Source organism: Mirounga leonina, unplaced genomic scaffold (genome assembly GCF_011800145.1).
Source record: "Mirounga leonina isolate KUSES-001 unplaced genomic scaffold, KU_Mleo_1.0 Mir_129, whole genome shotgun sequence".
Lineage (NCBI taxonomy): Eukaryota > Metazoa > Chordata > Mammalia > Carnivora > Phocidae > Mirounga > Mirounga leonina.
The window spans coordinates 3,323,570-3,349,114 of NW_023270323.1; the positions used below are offsets into that span (position 1 = coordinate 3,323,570).

Below are 25,545 nucleotides of genomic sequence, written 5' to 3' on the forward strand. Positions count from 1 at the left end.
TATGCCTTTTCCTGCACATTGAGATTCATCTGCAGCTACTAAACTGCCTCCAAAGTGCTTCAATTTTGCATGAGTGCTAAGCTGGGGACTGGGAGACATTACCCAGTGCTGAAGGCCCAGATCATTAGAAAGAGCATGTAAATCCTCTGAACCAGAAGTAAAAAGTGCAGAGATTTCCTTTGTAAAGTCCCAACTGCAGCTTTATGTAAAACATGAACCTTTGGCAAGATTTTATGTGGTCCCTTTCTCCTTCTAAATTTTATTTTTGATTTTTTTTCTTTTGCATATGTGTTCTATCTTTTTTAAAAGCAGAGAGAATTATTTCATAGTCAGGAACGTGTGAAATAATACCCATAAGCTACCATTATTTCTCTTCTTAGGACACCGGATCCCTCTTCACTTTGAATAGGGAAGGTACTTCAAAGTATTGCTAAAGGATCACCCACGTAAAAACAAATTTGAAACCTGCTGAGTAGCAAGAAGCTTTGAGAAGGGATGGGTTGACATTTATAAGATATGGGCAAGGGACATAAATCTATATTATTTAAGTCAGTATAGATGTAGGATGTGTACAGATATTGGACTATGGAGAGAGCTTGGAGTGGAATCTAAAGGGGACTGTGAAAATCATAAATGAGAACGAAGTGACTGTATTCTTCTCATTTTTCAATAGATGCTTCCCCGTACATTGTTACCTAAAAGTCTTGTTTGTGTTTTTCAAGGTGGACATATTTTTATCTGTACTTGATCTGTGTTTCCATCTCTGCTGTCCTCCCAGTCTGCCTGTCAGACCGCCCTCCCGTAAATTGAAAGCGTGCCCGTGGTCAGCTGGAGCGGTTCCTTCGAGGGGGCGGCACGGTCGGGCTGGCATTGTGAGCGTCCTGCAGCTCTGCACGCTGTGGGGCTGGGCCCACGCCCCAAGCCCATGGAGATGTGACAAAAAGCACTTATGATGAAAAGGTTGACTCCCTATCCTCATTTGGTATTTCCTTTGCAGTGGAATTTTTTGAAGTTATAACATTTTTTTTTTTTTTTTTTTTGGTCTGTAGTGTATCCACTCAGTAAGAATAAGCCAGGCTCCTTTGACATGATTGCCCTATAATCATTTCTCCTTTTCCATATATTTGTGTAATAGGTCAGGCTATCTTTTTGCTCAGGATTCTGAGAGTAAAAATGTACATTTATGATCAGATATAGCAGTTCATTATTTATCTCCAAACACATTTTCAAGGACGTTTATTTTTTTTTATTCTTATGTTAATCCCCATACATTACATCATTAGTTTTAGATGTAGTGTTCCATGATTCATTGTTTGTGCACAACACCCAGTGCTCCATGCAGAATGTGCCCTCCTCAATACCCACCACCAGGCTAACCCATCCTCCCACCCCCCTCCCCTCTAGAACCCTGTTTGTTTTTCAGAGTCCATCGTCTCTCATGGTTCGTCTACCCCTCCGATTTCCCCCGCTTCATTCTTCCCCTCCTGCTACTTCAAGGACGTTTATTAACCACTGATTTATTCAACACTGAATATGCAAGTGGGATCTGACAGAAATGTGACTAAATGGGCTTATAATAGAGTATGAAGTAAATGCATTCCAACTTGTAGGTAAAAAGAAAACACTAGATGAATGATATGCATATAAACACGCAACAGCGAATTTAGGTGCATATGTATACTGTCTATATAACATATACATTTTATGCGGAAACCCAGTTTTGTGTGTCAGCATGTTGTATGTATCTTTCAGATGGGTTAGTTCTACCCATTAATTTCCCTTTACTAAAAACATGGTTAATCATGAAAATGTCATCATCTTTATTAGTGTATCATCGCAAAATATTATTTACTGCGATTCCACACCTCATGACACTGAACTGTACATATTAAATAGCTAGCTTTCCTGTTTTCTCATAGAGATTGTTTATCCAGTAGAGTATGTATCCTTTGAAGGAAACACATTTGTAAAAGAAGGGAAGGAGAACAAAACTTTGCCTGGAGATATGAAAAGAAACATGATTGAAGCTCTTTGTTCAGTTGGTGGTATTATATAGTTACATAAATATCTCTCTCAGTGAACTGGAGCTTATGGTAGGAAACAATCATTTTTTCTTCTTTCTTTTTCTTTGTGATGCTAGTAGGAATGGACATGAATACGTTGCAAGTTACACACAGTATTCAGAGTCAGGTGCCACTGTTCTGTTGTTAAAGATTAAGTTTTTCTAGCTCTTATGAAAACACCAAAATAAGATTGCCTGTAAATAAATGATACTGGTAATTAAACATTATAACCTAGTGTTTCACATCAATTTGTTTGTTCAACATTTATGTTGGAAGTGATACTTTGAAAAAGATTGCAAGCATACCATATATAATTTATATTAAGCATTTATAATAAGCAAATTGCTCTAGGTGTTAGAGCATTTTGAGGATAATATTAAAATCATACATTCAGATATTTGAAAACTCTCATAATTAATAGAAATTCTCTGTTATCTAACAAGATGTTGCCAAATAAAAAATGTTTTTAATAATTTGAAGCTAAGCACTGAATCATAGTTAAAAAAACAAAACAACAAAGCTTTGTGGGATTAATAAGTATTTTTGTCATCCATATATCCAGTAGTCATTTAGAAAAACCCACTATGTGCCAAGCATATTATTCATAGTCTATATCATTTCAGTGTGCATTATGCTAAGCCTCAGTAACAGACCCTACCAAAGATAGAATAACCCAGAAGTGATACAATGATACATCTATTTACATACCAGTTCCAGGAAGGTGCCCTTGGTTGTAGGGCAGCTCTGTTCCCATTGGTCAGGTATGGACCCAGACTCCTTTCATCCTGTGGTTCTGTCATCCTCTCTGGCCTCATCCTCTTCTGCACCCAGCCAGCAGAGTGGGAAAGACAGCGAGGAGGAGACCCACAATCTTCTTCACCAGCTTGGCCAAGAAAAGGTACAAGCATCTTCCACTCCCATTCTATTGACCAGAATTGCATTTGTGGCCACTTCTAAGACAAAGAAACCTAGAAAATGTGGTCGGATTGTCTTCCCAAAAAGAGGTAAGGAGCTGGCAGTCCTTGCGCCTCAGTCTGTCCCTAAAAGTACTTTCTCTTAAAGATTTCTTTTGACCTCACAGCAGTCCTGTGAAGTACACTGGAAAAGGGCTATCTATTTTTACTGATTTAAAGTTTAAGAAAATGAGAAATGCAATGCCCTACCCAAAGTTACTCATGACAATAGCCACGCCAGGACCCAAAATCAGGTTTTCTTCCTTTTGTTCTCATAGTCTAATTTGTCTACATTTCACTCCCTCTGTCAGTGAAGACTTTCATAGCACAGAAAACAAATTTATTTAAATTTCATTTGGCTTGGTAATTCTTAATATTTGTGTCATTGTGATTTCCTAAAAATTCAATGCCTTGTTTTGCCTATTGAAGTAGCTTTATCAACTATCATTTATAATACTCCTCCAGTTCTCCTGTCCTTTCTGGGCATAGGGGAGCGCTGCAAGTCCTGGTGTCCTTATGGTTCAGCAGGCCCAGGTGATTACTTCTAGCCAATGAGCTGTGAGTGAAAGTTATGTTGCCGCAGCTGAGCCAAGGCTTAAGAGCAGGTGTGGGTCCTCTGTGCTCCCTTCTCCTGGCTCAATAGCCATGGTTGAGGGGCTATAGATTCAACACAGATGCAGGCTGGATCACTAAGAGAGTTCATGTAGGACAGCTGTCCTGGAGACTGTTTTGATGGAAAAATAGACTTGTATTTTTTGTAAAGCCTCTGAAACAAGGGGAGTTATTTAGGACACAGCATAGCATAAACTATTCTAGCTTCTGAAATCTTGTTCATTAGCTCCTAGTAAGGGTTTACTCTGCAAAGAGCTTTACATATATCATCTCATTTAATCCTTAAAAGAACCCATTGGATTAGGAATTTTAATTCCCATTGTCCTGTTGAGGAAAATGACATTTAGTGAGGTAAAGGAATTTTACCAAGGTAAATATATCTATTCACTGAAAAAAACAGAATTCAAACCAGATCTTTCCCTAAAGATTATACCCTCTGTTAATTGCCAAGGATCATTAAAAATAAGGTTTTATTATCAAATTTGTATCAGTATTGCCTTCTGGAATTCTACCTATAGTTTTAGGTTTATTAAAAACTGAATATAGTAACTTGGAATCAACAGAAGAGCAAAGAAACATACTCTGTATGAAAAAAAGAAAAAAATTTACCTGCATTATACTTGGTTTCATTGTTTTTATTAAATCATCTCTCCCTTTGGAATGATAATAGAATGATTTGAGCAAGGATCTCAGAATATATTGAAATACTTTGAAAATATCAGAACACAACAGTTGTTTTTCAGTCTCTATATAAAGTTAAAATTGAAAATTGGTATCTTAGCAGCAGTTTAAATACATACTCCTGACTTGAAAATATGAAATGCTAATATTTTTCACTTCTACTTGGAATTTCACAAGTTAAATTTTCCTTCTTATTGTAAATTAATGGGTCATTCTTGCACATTAGAGTTCCTTTAAAAGACAAAGAAAAAATACTTTCATTGGTACTTGAGCTGTGTTTATCCAGCTATTATAAACAATTTTGAAGAATCTAAAGAACATTATGATAACTCAGCACCCCCCCCCCACCCCATTCTTAGTGTGAATGCCAAGCAGTTTCAAAGTTTGTCAAAGTTGTGTTTGATGGTGACTTTCTGGCTAGGGAAGGAGGTACAGCTTCCATGATGACTAAAAGCTCCTTTCCTCTAAAATGCATTTGGATATGACCACATATCTTTTAAATAAGTATTAAGAGTGTCCTAGGGAAAATATTCTTTCATTAATTCAATAAATATTCATTGTAATGCCACAGCAGCAGCATGTAACAGGCACAAATCTCTACCCTGATAGAGCTCACATTCTAGTTGGTAAGTGAAGAAAGACCCTAGAAGACATGATTGTGCTCATCAATTTTAAATCTTCATTAAAATGTGGAAATTTGCTTATTTAGCCCCAAATTAGTTAGAGCTAACCTACTTAGAAATTTCCATTCGGTTATTTAATGTCCCTGTCTCACCTGTATAATGGAATATGGATATAAGGAATTCCTAATAGATGAGCTGTGCAAGCATTTTGGTTGCCAAAAAAAGTAGACTCTTCCACTCATCTTGTCAGGGTAACTTCACTTTATCTACACTTCAGTATAATGAGAATCCTAGAGGATTGGTAAAATCCTGGGTTAATTGGCTGAAGGACAAGAAACTTAAAGGTCAATCACTAAAACTCATTCCTGCTGCTCAAACTCCGTATCATAGCCAGATCTGCATTACCCTGAATAATTGATGTCCCCGCCCAGACCTGACTTTCCCCAACTCTGCTGAAAAGTTCCAAAACTAGCCATGTCTTTCTCATCTGGGTGTGTGCCTAATATAATTTCCAATCATGGTGCTCCTTCCCTGTCCTGAATCTATGTTAGTAACTCCAATGGTAATTTTGTGAATAGTGTATAGTTGTATTCTCAAAATAACTGTTATTATTATACAGTATACATATTTTAATTTAATAGATTTCAAGTACCTTTGGAACTATTATTCCATTTCTTTCCTCACAAGCCAACAAGACAAAAAAGTTCTTATCTTTATTTTGTAACTTGAGAAACCAAGACTTGGTGAATTTAGGACTTTCCAAAAGTCAGTAAATACAGGACAAGAATTTATTTTCTTATCTAAGGAAATCAGTAGGTTGTTGTGTATTACGTGGATATTTGTCTAATCTCCCAGTTGTAACAATAATTGCCCTGGATAAGTTGAATTTTTTTTTAAATGAGCCTTTCTAGTTTGGTTTAAAAGTTTCCTTAAGAATATGAAATATATTGCTTTTAAGACAAGCAAGTAGCTGTCCCCAGTATACTGCATAAGAACTGTTAGAAGTGGCAGTCTCTTGGGGCGCCTGGGTGGCTCACTCGTTAAGTGTCTGCCTTCGGCTCAGGTCATGATCTCAGGGTCTTAGGATCGAGCCCCACATCGAGCCCCACATCGGGCTCCCTGCTCAGCGGAGAGCCTGCTTCTCCCTCTCCTACTCCCTCTGCTTGTGTTCCCTCTCTCGCTGTGTTTCTCTCTGTCAAATAAATAAATAAAATAAAATAAAATAAAATAAAATAAAATAAAATAAAATAAAATAAAAAGAAGTGGCAGTCTCTCCAGAGGTGATTGCTCTTGTTTGTTTCTAAATCATATGAGATAGGTACAAGATGAAAGCCCAGCAGGATGAGTAATTATTATTTTGGGTATATGTTCTGGTTTCCACAGTGTTTTCAGAGGTTCACCAAGAATATTGCTCTTAAGGTTAATGACTTGATGTAAGATCACAGATCTGAGAACAGCTTTTGTAATAATGATTAAAATTAAAATGATTAAAATTCCATTAAAAGAAATCAGATTAGTCTTATTTACTAGTTGAGAAAGATTAATTTTCCTAAAGCATCTGTCATTGAAAAAAACATCATTTCACCAATTTACCATTTTTACAGGGTCCCCACTCCACAGAACAAACTTCTCCAGCTGCCATTCGAGGCTCTCTATGAGTCTCTCTTCTATCTAATTCCATGGTCTTTTTCTCTACTCCATTCATGTAAACTATTCTCCCCTGTAGTGCTCCATGCTTTTTCATCTCTGCCCTTTGGCTTTGTGCTATTCTATCCTCCTGAAGTGTCTTTGATTCCGCTCTAAGTCTTTAAACCCAAACCATGCTTCGGCATCAAACTCAAATATTCCATTTCCCCAGGTTTACCCTGATCTCTCCACTGAAGCTGTTTCACGATAGCTTTCTTCATGGGGTTTTCAGAATTTTCCAAACAGTAGATTACTTTTATTCAATAAACCAACAGATGGAAAATGCTAAACAAAATCACATTGAAAGACTTAATCAGATGGGGCTCTGTCTTTATGTTGACTGTAGGGTTATATGGGTTAATAAATTTGGGGGAAATAGTGGCCATCCACATTAAACATACTTTTTTATGGCAGAACTTCTGACCAAAGCCTTCAATACACTGATTAGCATTCTGAGTTTCTAAGAGGAAGGTGTATTAAACAGAAATCCCCAAACTTACTTGACCAAAGAACACCTTTTTAAAAAAAATATTTATTTATTTGACAGAGAGAGAGAGAGCATGGAGCATGAGAGGGGTGGGAGGAGCAGAAGGAGAGGGAGAAGCAGCCTCCTCACAGAGCAGGGAGCCAGACTCGGGGCTCAATCCCTAGACCCCGGGATCATGACCTGAGCCGAAGGCAGACTCTTATCTGACTGAGCCACCCACGTGCCCCAAGAACAGTTTTTTGAGACACAGTTTGAAGAATACTGGTATAGTGAAAGGAACAGGAACATTGGATTCAGATAATATGGCTCTAAATCCTGATTTCGCTAATCATTGGCTGCATGAAAAATTGTTTAAATTCTGACCTCTGCTGTTTACCTACATTATAGATTATAGATATAAAAATACCCATTCCCAAGGATTATTATGCAGATGAACTGAGACATAGTAGATGCTCAATCAATTCTAGTTACTTTTACTCTTCTGAGTTACAGTTCAATTTACTTATATCTGAAATGTACACTACTTGGTATGATAGCTATATGTATAAACCATTCATTCATTTAACATACATTAACTGAACAAATACATGTGCCAGTTACTGTATTGATACATACACAATGCATATGACAGAGTCACTTTACTCAGTAAACTCCTATTTGTTTAGTATGTTTAGTGTGTTTAGTGTTAGATGGTAAACTTCTAAAGGAAGGATCCATAAGCAGTCCATCTCCATGGCTACCTTGGAACTAGCCATGTCTTTCTCATCTGGGTGTGTCAAAATAAGTGCTCAAGAACTATCTCCACCATGAATTGTGAAAGACAATTCTTTACCACTGTGTCCCCAGCCCACAGAACAGTGCATGGCACATGGCACATGGCACATGGCTGAGTCTCTCTAAATACCTTTTAGATGAGTGACTGGTAATCATAAGGGTAGAGTAATAATAAGGGTAGAGCAATAATAAGGTCTGTAATTCACAAGTTCATGGTTAAGTCGACCTCCAAGAATAGAATATTCCCCCCACCCTTATGGACAGGATTTTTTTTTTAATTTTGTTAAAATTACTTCTATTGAAATTACCAATGTATTGCATGAAATAAAAACAGAAAATAATGCATGTAGTTATGATTTAGATAATATTAAGAATTAAGAACCATGAGAGACTATGGACTCTGAGAAACAAACTGAGGGTTCTAGAGGGGAGGGGGGTGGAGGGATGGGTTAGCCCGGTGATGGGTATTAAAGAGGGCACGTTCTGCATGGAGCACTGGGTGTTATGCACAAACAATGAATCATGGATCACTACATCAAAAACTAATGATGTAATGTATGGTGATTAACATAACATAATAAAAAAAGAATTATACTTTAAAGAAAAATGTTAGAATATATCTTCAAATATGTATGTAATAAGTTTGATGTTTTATGAAAAATATTTAGATGAGAAATGTATTTGCTATGTCAATGGAATGTGCTTTGTGACCTTCCAAATTAAATTACCATCACATTTTTACAAAGTCACTTCTTTATATTCCAAAGAACATTGACACACAAGACAGAAGTAAAATACAAAAAGATTTTAGCTCCCATTTTGGTCTCAGAAAGACTTCGTGGAACAGACATTCAACAGGTTTTTCATCACCAAAGTTTAGAATGGGAATTAAATGATGGGCCACAACTGGTAGAATTAATCCACTAACTCATTACCACTCTCTGTGTAAGAAAGAGTCTTTTGCATACCTTCTACTCCGATTATCATTAATACTTGCAGCTCTAAGTTTGGTGATAGTTGGAAAGTCAAATCAAAAATAGGAGGACTGGTTTCTCCTGTAACGTCTAAAACCTGACACTTCTGCAAAGGAAAGGGAAAGCAGTATTACTGTTGTCAGAGTATCATTCATAACTATTTTAATATCATTTTGCAATTAACATTTCAAGTTTTAAGGGGGAAAAACTGCCTTTATCTGTGGTTGTCATATAGCTTTCTAAAAGCACTCTTAAGTCTCCCCACTCCAGATATACAATCCAATAAATATTTTCTTCTCAGCTCTAGACAAAACAAAAACATAGCAAAACAAAACACAGATCCTCATTGGACATGGAATGCCAAACGGAACCAAGTAACTAGAAATTATCATGTAAAAAAGGAAATCAGGTCAATGACCCAGGTATGAAATGTTTCCAAGCAACTCCCTTGAGCCAGTCAGTCCCAGCCGTGTTATTCTTTGACTTTTAGGTAAATTCATCTTGACCACAAAGATAAAAAATGTAATTAACAAAATTATAATAAATCTAATATACCAGTAAATTGTAATTTTCAGTTATACAAGTAATTTTACTTAATTAGATGGCCTGTTTATATTTTAAATATTATATTAAAAATCCAAGGAAAGCATTTCAGAGAAAAGTTGGTAAATTATGTGATTACAATGTCTTCTTTTCCTGATGTAGTTTAAAGATTGTCAGATGACTTCATGTAACGTAAAACCATTATTTTAGTGAGGAGCTGAAATAATTGTCAGGGTTTTTTTTTATTTTTTATTTTTTTGGCATGACATCCTTTTAAATAATGCTGCTATTTTGCGTGATTTAATTTATATTAAGACATCTAGAACTGATATGTAGCATATTTTAGATCATATTAATGAAAACTAATAAGATTAAGCTCTGGAAGAAAGCATGAAAAAGAGACCAGCTAATTCAATAAAGTATTGTGATATATCCCAGATCATCCCTACCTGCAGCTTCATACATTGCCCACCAACCTCTGTCCTGTGAATATACTATAATGAGATTTGGTCGAGTGACCTCTGCAGATCGTCTCCCAATAGGGCGAGTGTTGGAGGGAGCCGAATTGGTAGGTCTACACAACATGATGTCTCAAACCTTCCCTTTGCCTTATGAAAGATACAGTCGTTAAGAAGTACAACTTAGGCATACATAACACCTACGTCTAATGTGGGCTTAGGATGCTGTTTAGTGAAACGTACGTGGGGTATCAGAAGGCGAGGATTTGATGACCACATGTTAAAAAATCTTCTGAGATGATGCACGATTTTGGAGTATCACCTAATAAACGAGATAAATGATCACAATGCTGGAGGCGATATTTTGTCCATCTTTACATTTCTGGAACTTAACGTAATTTTTGACATTAGTGGACCCTTAATGTTTGTTGATGGTACTACAGATTATATTTCTCAGGGAATGTAGATACTGCTTTAAATAATTATTCAACAGTATGCATCATGTATTTGTGATCGTTTTATAATAACCTCTAGGAAAACACTATTTGTGGTGCCTGAACACTATGATAAAATTAAAGTTTTGCTCAAGATAAGGAATAAATGTCATTTTACCAGATATTATTGCCATATGCATGTATAGCCTTACAAAGATCCAATCAGAGGGTTGCATTTGCATCTGGATTTCTAAAATCATTTGAAACTCCCTATTAGCAAGTGCATATTCATATTCATTATAAGACTTCTTGATATAGCATGCTAATTACTTGCCTGCACTCTGGCTCCCAAACCACAATGAATCCTATTATAAAAGCAGATCACTGCAAACTTCAAACAGCATGCGTCCTGGAGATGCCTCTATTAAAGGAAGAATGCTGATGGAAAATCTTTGATCTTATCAGACGTGATGGAAAATACACATTTGTATTTGAGTAAATCTGTAGAACGAAGCACTTTCCCCCACCCTTAAGTAACCTGAAACCAATTTCAAGTTCCCAAATGCTCTTCAAAGCAGCCCGCCTTGGAAGTAATGCTGATGGCATTACAAATTTCAAGGCAGCTTGCTTTTTCCATCACAGGACTTCAAGCAGATTTAAAATTTTACTTTCAAAGAGGAAGGATATTACCTACTTTTACCCAAACCACTAGCCTCTGGTTTGATGAGCAGAGTGTCATAGGTAATGAACTTACCTAGGTAATGAATAGATGGTATATAACAAAGTATCTCAGAGCTTGACTAACGCAGCTGATTGTAGGGCATTCTAAGCTTTAAGTGTTGTGAGACTTCCTGCTTCAGTTCTTTCTTGTTCTAGTGTTGTTGACCAAAAGTTGGAATGTAAACTTAGGGCCTGTGGCACGACAACTGTAAGCCAACTAATCAATCCATCTCCTCCTAAATGGGGCATCTATGAAGCTAAAGACAAAAATCGGTGTGTGCTTGACTCCTGCACCCACAGAGAGCCTGAGCCGCACAATTCAGAACATTCATACTATGAATAAACCCTGTAGCAGGAGGGTCTGTCTGTGGCTTCTGAAAAAGCCTCGGATTTGTGGTCAGTAGAAACATCCATGAGCCTATTTGGGCTGAAGGATACAGTGGCTCTAGTGAAGCTACCCTAGCATTTAATTAGGTTTCCTGTAATTGCTTTAAGTAAAAAGGTGGGGAGGGGCAGGCGGGGGATGAGGAATGGAACCTGAAGTTATCATCTTGGGACACAAAATATTTGTGTGTGGTTTTAATATCTTGAGCCCATTTGTTGCTGCCCTGCATTTTGGAAAAAGCCATTATAGTTTTGAGGAAATACACACTGCAGGTTTATCAGCCCTTTGGTGACTATAAATTTATTGCAACAACTTTTGAAGGAAGAGTTTTGTTTCCAGTAACTGAATTTCTGCATGAAGAGAGGAGGTATAAACAAGTAAAACAGGCAAAAGTATGAAATACCGGAGAGTGGAATAAAAAGAAAGGTGGGAGTGGAGGGGGAAAGCTGTGCTCCATCTTTCTGTGAACGTCTAGATATCAGAAAATGAGAACCATTACAGTAGGACAGGAAAGTGAGAGGACCAAAGCAGGGATTAGGAAAGTGGAAAGGAAGTAGTGTTTTTTGTTAATAAGTTGGGATTTCTGCTGTGGAGATTGTCTTATTATTTGGACGTTGACTAAAATAATACACTAATCTTTTCATAGAGGGGTGAGGGATTTAGATGCGCCAGTGACTTAAAATTATTTTTATTTTTTTTAAAGATTTTATTTATTTATTTGAGAGAGAGAGAGAGAGAGCATGAGTCGGGGGAAGGGCAGAGGGAGAGGGAGAAGCAGACTCCCCGCTAAGCAGGGAGCCCGACATGGGGCTGGATCCCAGGAATCCAGGATCATGACCTGAGCTGAAGGCAGACACTTAACCAACTGAGCCACCCAGGCAGCCCTTGAAAATTATTTTTAAATGGTCACTGTATAAGCATAAAAGCCTTGCTAATTTTCAAGACTTTAAAATCACTTTAAATATATTTAATAAACTTTTGACCATAGAGTTGCCCCATCAGGATCTTGCCCTGCCTTGGGCTTATAAAATCCACTTTCCTGGGCTTCATTTCAGTTCAGGGACCCTTGAGTGGATCTATGTTTCTCTGACTCAAGTCCCATCAGTTCTCAATAGAAAATATTGCTTGTTTCCCCAGTGGGACAGCATCTACTTCTATTGGGTGTTCATTAATTTCCCTGAGGGCTTTTACCCATTTGAGCATGTTCTAGGTTTTAGGGTAAGTTCTGGAATACTCTTTTTTAGTGTCTTTAGATGACACCTTCATGTCACCTATACCAAGAAGTCATAGTCAAAGAGTTTAAGAAATCATACCTTCTAGGAACTAAGCTCTATATCTTACACATATCACACACATATATGTGTATATACACACACACACATATATATACACATATACACATACATACATATATACACATATATATACATATATATTAATTCTCATCTGATGATGTCATCTACTTGCTTAAAACACTTTAATGACATCCGTGACCTTCAGAAAGAAATTCCAAATCCTAAACATGGTGTGCAACAGGTTCTCAAACCATAGCAAGCATCTAAATTCTTTGAGTGCGAGTTAAACCACAAATCGCTGGTCCCAACTCTCAAAGTTTCTTATTCAATTTGAGTCTGGAGTGGGACTCAAGAGTTTTCACTTCCAGCGAGTTCCCACGTGATGCTGATGAAACTGCTCTGAGGCCACACTTTGAGAACCACTGGTCTACAGGACTGTGTATTGACTGATCGTTTTCTTGTCTCTAGCTTCATCTCATGCCACTATCTCTGTGTTTGGTGCTCAGCTGTCTTCCGGGTTCCCAATCTCCTCATTCTCTTTCCTGCTTCTTCCCATATGTTTTGTCCCTCTCCCTATATAATTTAACCAACTTAACTCATGTTGAATCCTTCATACTAAGTTGGGTTTACTTGTTATTCACTCTCATTTTCTCTATACTTCTCCTTTGTAGCATTGAACACAATTGTAATCAAGAAAATAAATTGTATAATCTCTAGTTAATATGTACCCCCTTCACAATTATATAAGTTCATTGAGGGTAATGACTATCCTACTCATCAGAGATTCACAAGTCCCTAGGGCAATATCTTTTCCATAACTGATATGAAATAAATATTTGTTCAATGAATGAATGAATGAATACATGAATAAAAAGTACAAAGCAATATATTTCATCTTTCTTACTGTGCTTATACTTAACCCTAAGGGTCTCCCTGTTAGTTCTCTCAATAAGCACTTCATTCTGATAGAGTGTGCAGGAAAATTGGCAGTTGCCCACATACATCGTTCAGATGATCGTTCTTGCTCAGTGCAAAGAGGCATTTTGCAGAATGACTCTCTGAAACAGATTTTGATATATCAAGATAAATACTCTTAAAATGATAATCCCAGATTCTTAGTTCAATTTGTGTTATGCAGGATTACATAATGCTGTAAAATAAAATCCAAATATTTGAGCATTTTAGCTGGAAGCTACTTTAACAGGATTTTGGTTACATTATAGAGAAACATTTGGGCTTTCAAAATATTATGCATAAAAAGTATTATGCATGAAAACTTTAAAGTCATACATTCTTTGGATAGAATAGCAAGGATTTGTTAACTAAGACTAGTATTTTTTTTTTAAAGAAAGCAGTGCGCTTTAATAACTAAAAAACAGCTATAAAAATAACTTAGTTTTAGATGATCACCACATATTTATAAAGTACTAGGTCATATTATAATAAAACCTGATATATGACATGTATATATTTATGATTTATGTACTCATGATTATAGTTTTAGATCATTCTCATTCCTTGTGAAGAGTTAGGAGGATTCAATTATTGTAAAACTATGTAAAGTGTTGTAAAACTGTATATAGCTGTATGGTACCAGATGATACTATAATAAAATTGATATATATTTATATACATAAACCAATATATATTTATGATTTATATACTTGTGATTATAGTTTTAGGTTATTCTCTGTCATTTCATGTGAGGAGTTAGGAAGATTTAATCATTGTGAGGCTATGTGTAGCACACGGATGTCTTACCCATGACCTGTATAGTGGGGGTACGATCCTTAGAAGATGTGAAACTCATGTTCATGTTTGAATATACCGAGCAAGCTAACTCAGCGGAGGGTGAATATTTGTCGGACGCTTTGGGAAAAAGTGTAATTTTGTGCCGTGATAGATCTACTCCACTTTCATCTTCTGATGAAAGCAGAAGATCTGAAATAGCAAATAAGAAAATGAAAAAGTTGGGAGACAAATAATGGGAGCCAGAGGAAGATCACAGGTGGAGAGAGGCAATATCTGGGATGGTGATCAATGGCATCAAGATGGATCACTGTGGGGAAATACATGGTATGATGTTTCGTAGTCTGCTAGTACAAGCCTTCTCCTGACTTCAATCTCCGTTTCTCTTGGCAGGTCTCATTGTCCGGGAAGTGAGCATTGAGATTTCGCGCCAGCAAGTCGAAGAACTCTTTGGGCCCGAAGATTACTGGTGCCAGTGTGTGGCCTGGAGCTCAGCGGGCACCACAAAGAGCAGGAAGGCCTACGTGCGCATCGCATGTGAGTCTCTGTGCATGGACACCCTGGGCTTCAGAACCTAGTGGAATGTGGGGAAATGTAGGCCGTCACAGGCTCTAGATTCAAAGAACCCTGGTCAGAACTCCCAGATTTCTGCATTTGAGCTACACGCTCCTCTTAAGTCACCAGAATATCGTTTTTTGTTTCAAGACATGGACAGTTTCTCATGGGGCGCCTGGGTGGCTCAGTTGGTTAAGCGACTGCCTTTGGCTTCTCCCTCTGACCTTACCCCTCTCGTGTTCTTTCTCTCATTCTCTCGCTCTCGCTCTCGCTCCCAAATAAATAAATAAAAATCTTAAAAAAAAAAAAAAAAGACATGGACAGTTGCTCTTTTGGGATGTGAAAGAATTCGTGATATTTTTAAAAAGATCCTGAATTTTCTTTTTTTTAATCTGGTAAGAATTAGGCTACAGGAAAACCAGCTATATATTCCTTTAATGAGTTTATTCTTCCAGTGTGTTAGAACAACGTTGGTTAGTTTTACTATTGGAAATAGGAATTACCCATACAAAGCTTCTCTATTTTTCGGAGCCATTCGAGTGCATCAAAATACACCTCTGTTTTCCAAACTGTACTAAATTCTGGAGCATTCATGTTTAGGGAGAGGTTAAGAAGTGCCTCACAAAAAAAGGTTCCATAATCAAATAAATGTGGGAAATTATTTTTTTTTGGACAAAGTTAAGTAGGTTTATTCATTGCAAAATTCTCAAATTTTTAAATATGCTAATGCGTATTATGCCTAAGATAGAGATGTAGCCTGCAGCTCTTTCGGCAGGCCCCTTTTCTCAATGAGTGCTATTCACATCTGGAACAGCATGAATGCTGCTTTCATCTTCCGTAAGGTCCCATATTGAGATATTTTCGCAAGTCTGAAACTGCTGAAATCCATGTGAATTATGTCATTTGAACTCTTTTGTATGCCTGCATTTTATTAAATTGTTAGTAATGGATGTCAACATCACCCACCTATCATGCGTCACTGGGTCCCAACCGTCTGGGCTCTGAGGCCTCTCCCAATTCCCTACTCGCCTCTTCCCTTCCCTCCTACTTGATCTAGGTCACAGCCATGACAAACATGTCCCAGTTAGTCCCCAGGGCTCCCGTTGTTTCCCTTTTAGTCCGCCTTCCGTATCACCGCAAATGCAGTCTTCCTGAAACCCCGATCTCCGCACAGATCGCCTCCTGCCCTGGCTAAAAAGTTACAGTGGCCTGTGAGATAAAGATCCCTTACGGTGCCATATGCCATCATATGAGTCCATTAGAGCTGGCATACAAAGTACCACAGACCGGGTGGCTTAAGCAGCAGAAATCTCTTTGCTCAGTTCTGGAAACGGCAAGCCTGAGGTCAAGGCCCAACAGTGTTGGCTCCTTCGAGAGCCTCTCTCCTGGGCCTGTAGATGGTTGATTTCTCCACGCCTTTGCACTTTCTTCCCTCTGTAACTGTGCAGACCCAAATTTCTCTTCCTGTAAAGACACACCAGTCACATTGGATTAAAACCACCCTAAAGGCCTCATTTTAACTTCGCCACCTCTTTAAAGGCCCTGTCTCCAAATAAAGTCACATTCGGAGGTCCTGATGGCGAGGACTTCAACGTGTGAACAGTTCAGCCCGTGACAACCGTGTTTCATGGTTTACATATTCACCTGTGTTTCCAGCTCCAACCACAGAGAATGTTTCCATTTTCATCACACTAGATTAGCAATACTTTGATGTCCGTGCTTTCCAGCTACTGTTCACACTGAAAGGTTTCACCCTTCTCTTATGTCTCTTCGTTATTTGTAAACATTCATTTATTTAACCATATTTAGTAGCATTTACTCTGTTCTTGGGGCATTTGTAGGAATTGGGTATGGAGCCAAAAACAAACCAGGTCAAGATCCTTGCCTTCATGGAGTTTATGTTCAGGTGGGCAAGGGCAAACTTGAAATAAAATAAATAATAATCACGACCAGAGCAGATGGTAAGCGCAATGAAGAGAAGTAAAGCAGAAAAAGAGGGTATGTTGTGCTGGGGGTGGGTGGTCAGGGAATTCTTCTGGAAGATGTTGACAGTTGGAGAAATCTGAAGGAGGGGCAGGGGGACTCAGGCAGAGGGAGCAGTGAGTACCACAGATACCAAGACTCCTAGGCAGGCATGTGCTGGCCTTCGTAGGCAGATGGCCCAGGACACTGTAGGTGTAACGGCTTTGGTTCTTAGTTTGAGAAGAGAACTCTGGAATGTTTTCAGCAGAGCAATTCATGATCTGACTTCCGTGTTAGCAGAATCACGACTTGTGTTGAGGTAGAAGCACAAAGCCCAGTTATGAGGCTGTGTCTGTGAGAGATGTTAGACCTGCATAGATTAGAAGCAGTGAAGGGGGTGCAGCCTGGCTCCTGGATACAGCAGTTCCCCTCATCTGCAGGGGGATACGTTCCAAGACCCCCAGTGCATGCCTGAAACCGCAGATAGTACCAACCCCTATGTATGCAATGTTTTTTCTGTAGATACCTATGATAAAGTTTAATTTCTAAATTAGGCACAGTAAGAGATTAATAACGGTAATGATAAAATAGAACAATGATAACAATATACTGTAATAAATGTTAGTGCATGTGATCTCTCTCTCAAAAGATCTTACTGTGCTGGACTCGCCCTTCTTCTCCTGCTGATGTGAGGCGATAAAATGCCTGTGTGATGAGGTGAATGACAAGGGCATTGTGACATAACGTCAGCCCACTGGTGGCCTTCTGATGCTAAGTCGGAAGGAGGCTCATCTGCTCCTGGACTGTAGTTGACTGTGGCTGACTGAAACCGCCGAAAGCAAAACAGCAGACAAGGGGGGACTATTGTATATTTAAGGGCAGAGGTAATAGCTTTTGTTGAAAGATTGGCTGTGAGATGTGAGAGAGAGAGAGAAGAAAGAATGATTCAAGAGGCTTGAGCTTTTTGAAGAATTTGCTTCACATGTCCTGAGTGAAGTCATTCCTGTCTCATGGGTCTCCCCATGAGCAGTGCGTCCATTCTCTTCATATAGGGCTTGTCTCAATTGAATTATGTTCACTTGTTGTAACGTCTGTATTTCATGCCAGCAAGTTCTTTGAAATCAATTTTGATTAACTCAGTTTTGCTTAACTTTATATCTTTCGTGCTTAGCACAATGCCTAGAACATCATAGATGTTTAATAAATTTTGTTGAATTAGAACTGTTATAAAAAATTCCCGGTGAAGTTTATTAAAATGCTGTATATTAAACTTTCCTCTCAGAGCATATCTAAAGAGATTTGCTCTTTGTCTTATACGGATTCTCTATGAAATAGACTCTGAGATGGGGACATGCATGCAGGAAACGTAGTGAACAGTACTCTTAGGAATGGTACCTGTGGAGGAACGCAGGCCGTAGGATTGGGCAGATGGAGAAATTGAGCTTCAGGGCAGGTATGACAAAGGATGACCACATAGAGAGCTCTGGAGCTCAAATGGCCCTGTAGAGTTGCCCCACCTTGAGATATAGGGGTGAGTGGGCCTTTGTTCCTCCACATGGACTAGTCAATGGATGTCAGCCCTTGCCTTACTCCCAACCCCTCCCAGCTTGTGTGACCTGGGTCAAGTCAGCTCTCCTCAACTGAGGGCAGTTCCACGAGAGAGGCACAGAGCTGTCTCACAGGCAAAACTCCCAAAAAGTGGGGTCAGTCCTGAAAAGGGATCTCAGTGGCAAAACCCTACATTCACTATAATCGTCTACAACAACTCGTGAAGACTTCATTTTATTAATTATGACGCTAAAAGATATTTTTAAACATTTTAAAAAGAAATAAACTAATTGTTTTGGTCAAATATTTAAATGAATTCAAAGTTAGCTTCTAATTATAATCAAAAGAGGTACAATGATATAAGACTAAACTTTTATCTTTCATTGCTATGTGTTCATTAATATCAATTATAATGAATATTTAAAATCACAAATTTATATTCCATACTAAATTGGCTTGCCTAAAGCTGAAGTTTAAGGACTGCATAGTTCCAAATGAGGAATCTCTTATTGTGCCAGTTCCATATATATATATATATATATATATATATATATATACACACACATATATATGTATATATATAAAATTTCATAACATATGTATGGTGTGTGTATATATATATACACACTATATATGTCCCTATTCTCCACATAAAAATTAAATACATATAAGAACCCCATCTTTATTTGCAATGTATTATATAAACTTTGCTGAACGTAATTTGACATTTTCAAATAATAAGAAAACACTTTTAGTAAGAGATTAATTTGCCCATAGCACCTTTTTGTCTTCATGCGATAAGACTGAAGAACAGTTTGCCTGTAGTTCCATACTTTACTGAACTCATATGTGTGTATGGCCAAAGAAGACCATCCAATATGTAAAGATGTAGTCATATAGATTTATATCATGTTTAAAAAAACAAAAGGTTAAATTTCATTTATTTTTATTAAGACTGATTTCTACCCAGCAAGTTCTTGCCAATATTGCATGAAGCTTGCAGATTTCCTAGTTTGCCCTGTTTCAAGTGAGCCTGTGGGGCTTTGCCCAGGAATATTTGACAGATGGCCATCACATAAACTGCAGTTAAAGTTTAAATTTGTCTCAGGCAAAGATAACTGTGATGCTAAGGTTAAATAAATGCAATTACATCTCACCTAATTAGACTTATACTCACGTGTACGATGGAGGAGCTCATCGTTCTTTCACAAAAAGCTCTATTTTCAGAAGTTTATAAGGCAGGAATGAATATTGGCTATTTGTTTATTTGCTTATAATATTTCGTTTATTCAAACTATGTAAAATATAAAAATTGATTTGTGATGCAATCAAAGCAGAAGAGAATAAAAGGAACTATGGAAGTTAGAATGTAGCCAGGCACGGGCTGAGAACATGACATGCCTCCTCTAGAATGGTGCACATTTACCACAGGGCCATGCCAGTGTCCTCCGTGGGTGCCATGGCTTCCACTGCAGAGCAAGGAGTTGCTTCTGAGAGACCTCAAGTCTATCCCAAGCAGAGCCTTTATGGCAATATGGCTACCAGTTTCATTGGTTTTTCTTCTGGTATCCCTTGTTCAAAAGCCAATGGGAAAATTCCTAGTGTTAAGGTAAGAATATAATTCAGGCAAAATGTTAGCGAACACTGTCATTCTTTGGGCAATGTCTTAGTTTTGATAGGGCTGCTATTTTGATGTTCTGATTGTTGTTGATGTGGTTGTAGTTGTTCGTGGGAAGGAATACAATGTCAGTAGCATAGTGGAATCGTTAAAGCACAGGTTTTGGGGCCAGGCTGACTTATGTCCAAATCCTAGTCCCATCACTTACTAATATGACCTTGGTCACGTGACTTAACCCCTCTGAGCCTTAGTTTCATCAACCGTGAAATGCAAATGATAGGGTTATTTTAAGATTGAATTGGATAAACTTGTAAAGCATATGGCATAGCACCAGACACAAAACAAATGCTCAGTGACTGATAATAGGTGTTCATAACAACCGATATTTGTGCATTTTGAAACTTCTCTGTACTCAGTTAACATTTTTTTTTCTGAGTTAACATTAAAAACTAAAAAGTCTCTTCTTATTTTACAACTTCATGTCCCAGGCCTTGGCTCTCAGTCCTAGAGGATGAAATTCTCTGCCAATTCACCTACAATTAGACTGTAATTTATCCCCCATGCCTGAGGATGAAGGAGCACTCCATATGGTCACCCTTCTCCTACGATTCAGGAGTCAGAGTGAATTTATGTGCACAGAGAATCCATCTTTCTGGGAATGGCAGGATAGTTCCTAAGGATCTTTTTCTTTATTCTTGTGCAAACCAATAAATCTCAAAGGCCACTGGTGACAGATTGGAATATGATAGTTCCTGGGAAGAATGAAGGAGGATCAAGGTGGCCCTCTCTGCTCGTCTCTCATTGCTCATTTGTCCTTTTCCCTGGGATCAGAACCACCTTGTGACCACCTGTGGGTTTGGACTAAGCCTTGTTCACATTTGTGAGTCTGTAGTGTCTCGCATATTATCCAGAATAGCAGTGTCCAGAGACATGTAATTCCAGCCACCTATGTCATTTAGACTTTTCCAGTAGCCAACCTTAAAAAAGTAAAAAGAAACAGGCAAAATTAATTTTAGTAATATATCTTTTAGTCCAGTATATCTCAACTATCATTCCAACAAAGTAACCGATATAAACAAGTGTTAATGAATCCTTTATATTCTTTTTTTGCATGATTATCTTTGAGATCTGATGCGTTTACACTTACAGTACTTGTCCATTAAGACTAGCCACAACTCAGTTGTTTGAAAGCACTGGATAGATGGGCTCTAGAATTAATGATTAGAATGGTGACACTGTTTCAATCACTTTATTTCTCACCTCACATAGTTACCTTTTATTCTTTTAGTGAAAACACTTAAAATCTACTCTCTTAACAAATTTCAAGTACATAATACAGTGTGATTCACTGTAGTCACCATGCTGCAGAAAAATATCCCCAGAACTTATTCATTTAGTAACTGAAATTTATACCCTTTGACCAACACTTATGTGGATTAGCTCATTCAATCCGTGCAACAATTCTATATGATGGGTGCAATAATCACACTTTTACAGATGGGAAACCTGACAACAAAGGGAGATTAAAAATCCTGCCTGAGTTCACATCTGGTGTATAGAGAAGCTCTTCCGACCAGCAAGAGAGTCCATGCTTTTAACAAATACTCTGGGTACAGACAGGAGAGGAGGTGACAGTGACTTTTATGTCAGGTGGTAGTTTACAAAATTATCTTATTTTCCACAGGCATAATGTTATAAACTCACTATTATTTTGTGCAGAGGCATCAGAAGGCCTCGGGTTCCTGCCTCTCTCCTATTGCTTGGTCTGTTCCAACCTCACCAGCTTCTTTGTTTCCAGAATGCAGTACACTCATTTCAAATACAGGCTATTTGTAATACCTGTTCCTTCCCACCTGGAATATTCTTCCCCAATGCTTAAATGTGGCTCAGGCTCACTTTCTTCTTTCACTCAGATTTCTGCTGAGGTGTCACCTCTTCAGAGGGGTCAACCCTGACCGGTTGAGCTAAAGCCCACTGACCCCAACTCTGTCACTCTCTTAATCCCAAACCTGCTTTAGTTTTTCTTGAGAGCATTTCTCTTCATCATTATTTGTTTCCTTTTATGTTGACTGTCTCCACCACCAGAAAATAAGCTTCACAAGATCAGGCACTTTATTTTCTTTATTGTGATGCCCCCAATGCCTAAAAATAGCGCTTTGCACATGGTTGGTGCTAAGTAACTGAAGATATAAATAAATAGAATGAAATTGAATTAAACTGAAAGCATACGATGGGACAAAGTGATGATGTTATTCAATGCTAATGATACGTTCTTTTAGGAAAAATGTTGTATCACCCAAATAATTTAAGGACATCAGGTAGCATAAAGTGATTGCTTCTCTGCCCCCCCCACACACACACTTCAAACCTCCAGTACATTTTTGTACTTATTTTCTTCATAGCACTTACCAACTTTTCACCTACTATGTATTTGCTTATTTATTATGTTCATGGGTTGTAGTCTTATCTCCGCCACCCCCTTGGAAAGTGAGATCCACATGGGCAAGGATTTTTGTTTGGTTTATTCACTGATGAATTCAAAATGTCTACAGTGATGCCTGCATAGTGTAGGACCTCAATAAGTCTCTTAAAAGAATTAATTAATTAATATTTCTGGTGTAGGGCAGTAGTATCCTCAATTACATAGATGTAATCCTGTGAATTATTGTGAGTTATTATATAGAGAGGTCATTGCTCGTGGCCTTGTATGTTTCTTTTCCATTCCCTACATGTCTACAGGGCAGAAAACAAGGTTAAATTATACTAAATTATGATGACTTAACCAAATAATACATTTCTTTAACCAGGTGTTCCGAAAGATTTAGGTTATACCATGACAGAGTCTGGTAGCCTAACACCAAATAGCCTGGTAGAGTTCAGCCAGTTTACCAGCACACCAGAGTAAATGGCCTGTTCATTAACATGCATTTCTGAGCTGTGGTTTGATCCCATGTGCAACTGTTTAAGCCCCTAATAAGCCAATTATAACTTACAGAGGCCAGATTTTGTATTAGATAAGATTAACTGCACGATTGAGGCTTTTTTAGATAGTAAAACAGAAATCTTTAACCATAAATTTCTTCTTGTTTCATATAAATCTCAACTGTTATATTAAATAGTTCATCATGTGGTTCCTATTTCAAGATTAAAAGCCATAAGACATACCTGATTGCATCAGTCTGTATTTTTCCAAACATATTTTCTATTGTATTTGTACAGAAATTCCCAAGATTCGCAGAGTTCCCACAAATCCATCGACATTTATAGCTCATGTTATTCTGAGAGGTAGACAACCAGTTGATAGAACACTGTCTCATAAGTTATATTTTGGGAGAAATCAGCTATCTATGTATTATAGGCAGGGCTGGTAACCCACTGGGCTAAAATATGTCTTAAAGTAATGTTTTATACTGTATGAAAAGGGAAGGTTATGCTAAACTGCTTATTTGCAAAAAAGCTTGTCTGCAATCATCGCATTCATTTCTTTGTACTCTGAGAAAAGAGCCTTAACTTTTTGATATGTCAGGTTCCTCATCCATAAAGTTGGCATGTTTCTTATTATTTATCCCTAAGATATACCTTAAAAAATATTGTGATGGCATATAATCATTTTTTTTCTAAAACTAAAGATGCAGTGTGAATATAAAAGTGTGGCTTGTATGGGTTTTTTTCTTCCTTTTCTCTGTAATGGATGTCATTTGCAGTTCTAGCTCTAAAATATTTATTTTTTAAAAAACCCTTTAGCAAAACTGAATACAAATATGTTTGTCCTATAAATGCCCCAAAGCCAAGAAGTAAAGAAGAATGGCTTAAATGTGTTTCCCTTCTGCAGGGACTTTGTTCACTCAGGAGTTCTCTGTTTAAATGACCTCAGTGCAGTAAGGGATAGCCATCCCTGGGTAAAACTGAAGACATTGTCAAGATGACGCCCCTGCTGATTTCCTTAAAGATTATTCCAATCTCTATTTCTGTATATAAACTATGATATTATTGGAAGTGTTCATTTTTTTTGACCACTCCCTAAGAGTGGTCAAAACATTACTTTTTTAAAATGTTGAAAGAGGTTACAAAATACAACTCCGATATAAGCCCCCAACAATCCTATGAGGTAGGTTCTGTTATTATCCTTATTCTGCAAACTGAAACAGAAGCAGGGAACTTGGTAACATAGATCTGAGTTGTAAACACACTTGTGACACTTCTTGACTTTGCAACCTAATTATAGAGGAAACTTCATGTAGTTCATTTTTGCTGTTGGGTTGGTTGGGGTTTGTTTGTTTTGTTTTATCATTTACAATATTTGACACAAAAGCAAGTAAAAAAGAGAACCCCATCCAACCTTGTGTCCCTTACATTTAATGATCACTGAAAGAGTTGCTGGATTTAAAAAAAAAAAAATCATGATTTTTAAAAAATTCCAGCCAAGATAAGATAATCTATTCTTGAAAAAGGAAACCATGGCAAACTTTTTAGGGTTCTGTGGCCTTAAGTAGGCATTTTTTACTTTTAATAAGTGCCCAAACCTCAGAAGAGTAATCTAGTACTTTCGAAATATGCTCTACTGGTCAGCTCATAGCAGTTATTTCCCATTAACAGCCAGAGTTGGTGATTTAAGCATAAGTGGTACTCTACTATGACAACATAATAAACACCTTTTATCATTGTTGGAAGAAAGATATATTTTTTTAAAAAAGATTTTATTTATTTGACAGAGAGAGACACAGCGAGAGAGGGAACAAGAGGGAACACAAGCAGGGGGGAGTGGGAGAAGCAGGCTCCCCGCCAAGCAGGGAGCCCACTGGACGCAGGGCTCGATCCCAGGACCCTGGAATCACGACCTGAGCCGAAGGCAGACGCTTAACGACTGAGCCACCCAGGCGCCCAGAAAGATACTTCTTTTCCTTCTAAAAACACAAGTATTATAACTCTATGTGGCTATAGAACTATTTCATTCACTAGAGTAGCACTTTGAAACTACATTAAAACAATTTTTTTTAAGTTTTAAAAAATGGTCAATGCCTCTCTGTTCATTGAACATGTAAAAAACTAATTGAAAATTTGGAAATCTGAAAATGTGAGTCATAGTAAAGCAACTGTGTTTGCTCGATGCAAGGACAGACCCATGTCAGAAAGTGCAGAAGATGGTCAGAAAGCATGGTGGGTAACTGCACCGTGACCCTCTCTGAAAGAGGTACAGAAATTCCCTAGATCAAGAGCCACGTTGTCAAGACCATCAGTTTGGGAGACAAGAAACTTGATTCTGATACTTGGAGTGTGGCCTCTTGGTAGCAATAAGTAAGTGAATAAAGTAATTTATTTATTTAATTAAATATCCGTATAGCCAGGAACTCTGTAAAAGTTCAATAGCTACGCTGATTTGGGGCTCGATGGAGTGGGTCTCTGAATGAGAACATTTACAGAGAGC

The 25,545-nt window shown here is 37.8% G+C and overlaps 1 protein-coding gene across 1 annotated transcript in view; it reads left to right on the forward strand.

The window, feature by feature from the left end:
- Positions 1-25,545, forward strand: part of UNC5C (unc-5 netrin receptor C) — a 344,363-nt gene that overhangs the window by 215,691 nt on the left and 103,127 nt on the right. The window contains exon 3 of the mRNA XM_035004478.1: positions 14,831-14,974. Coding sequence (XP_034860369.1) covers positions 14,831-14,974 — 144 coding nt within the window. The remainder of the gene's footprint in view (positions 1-14,830; positions 14,975-25,545) is intronic.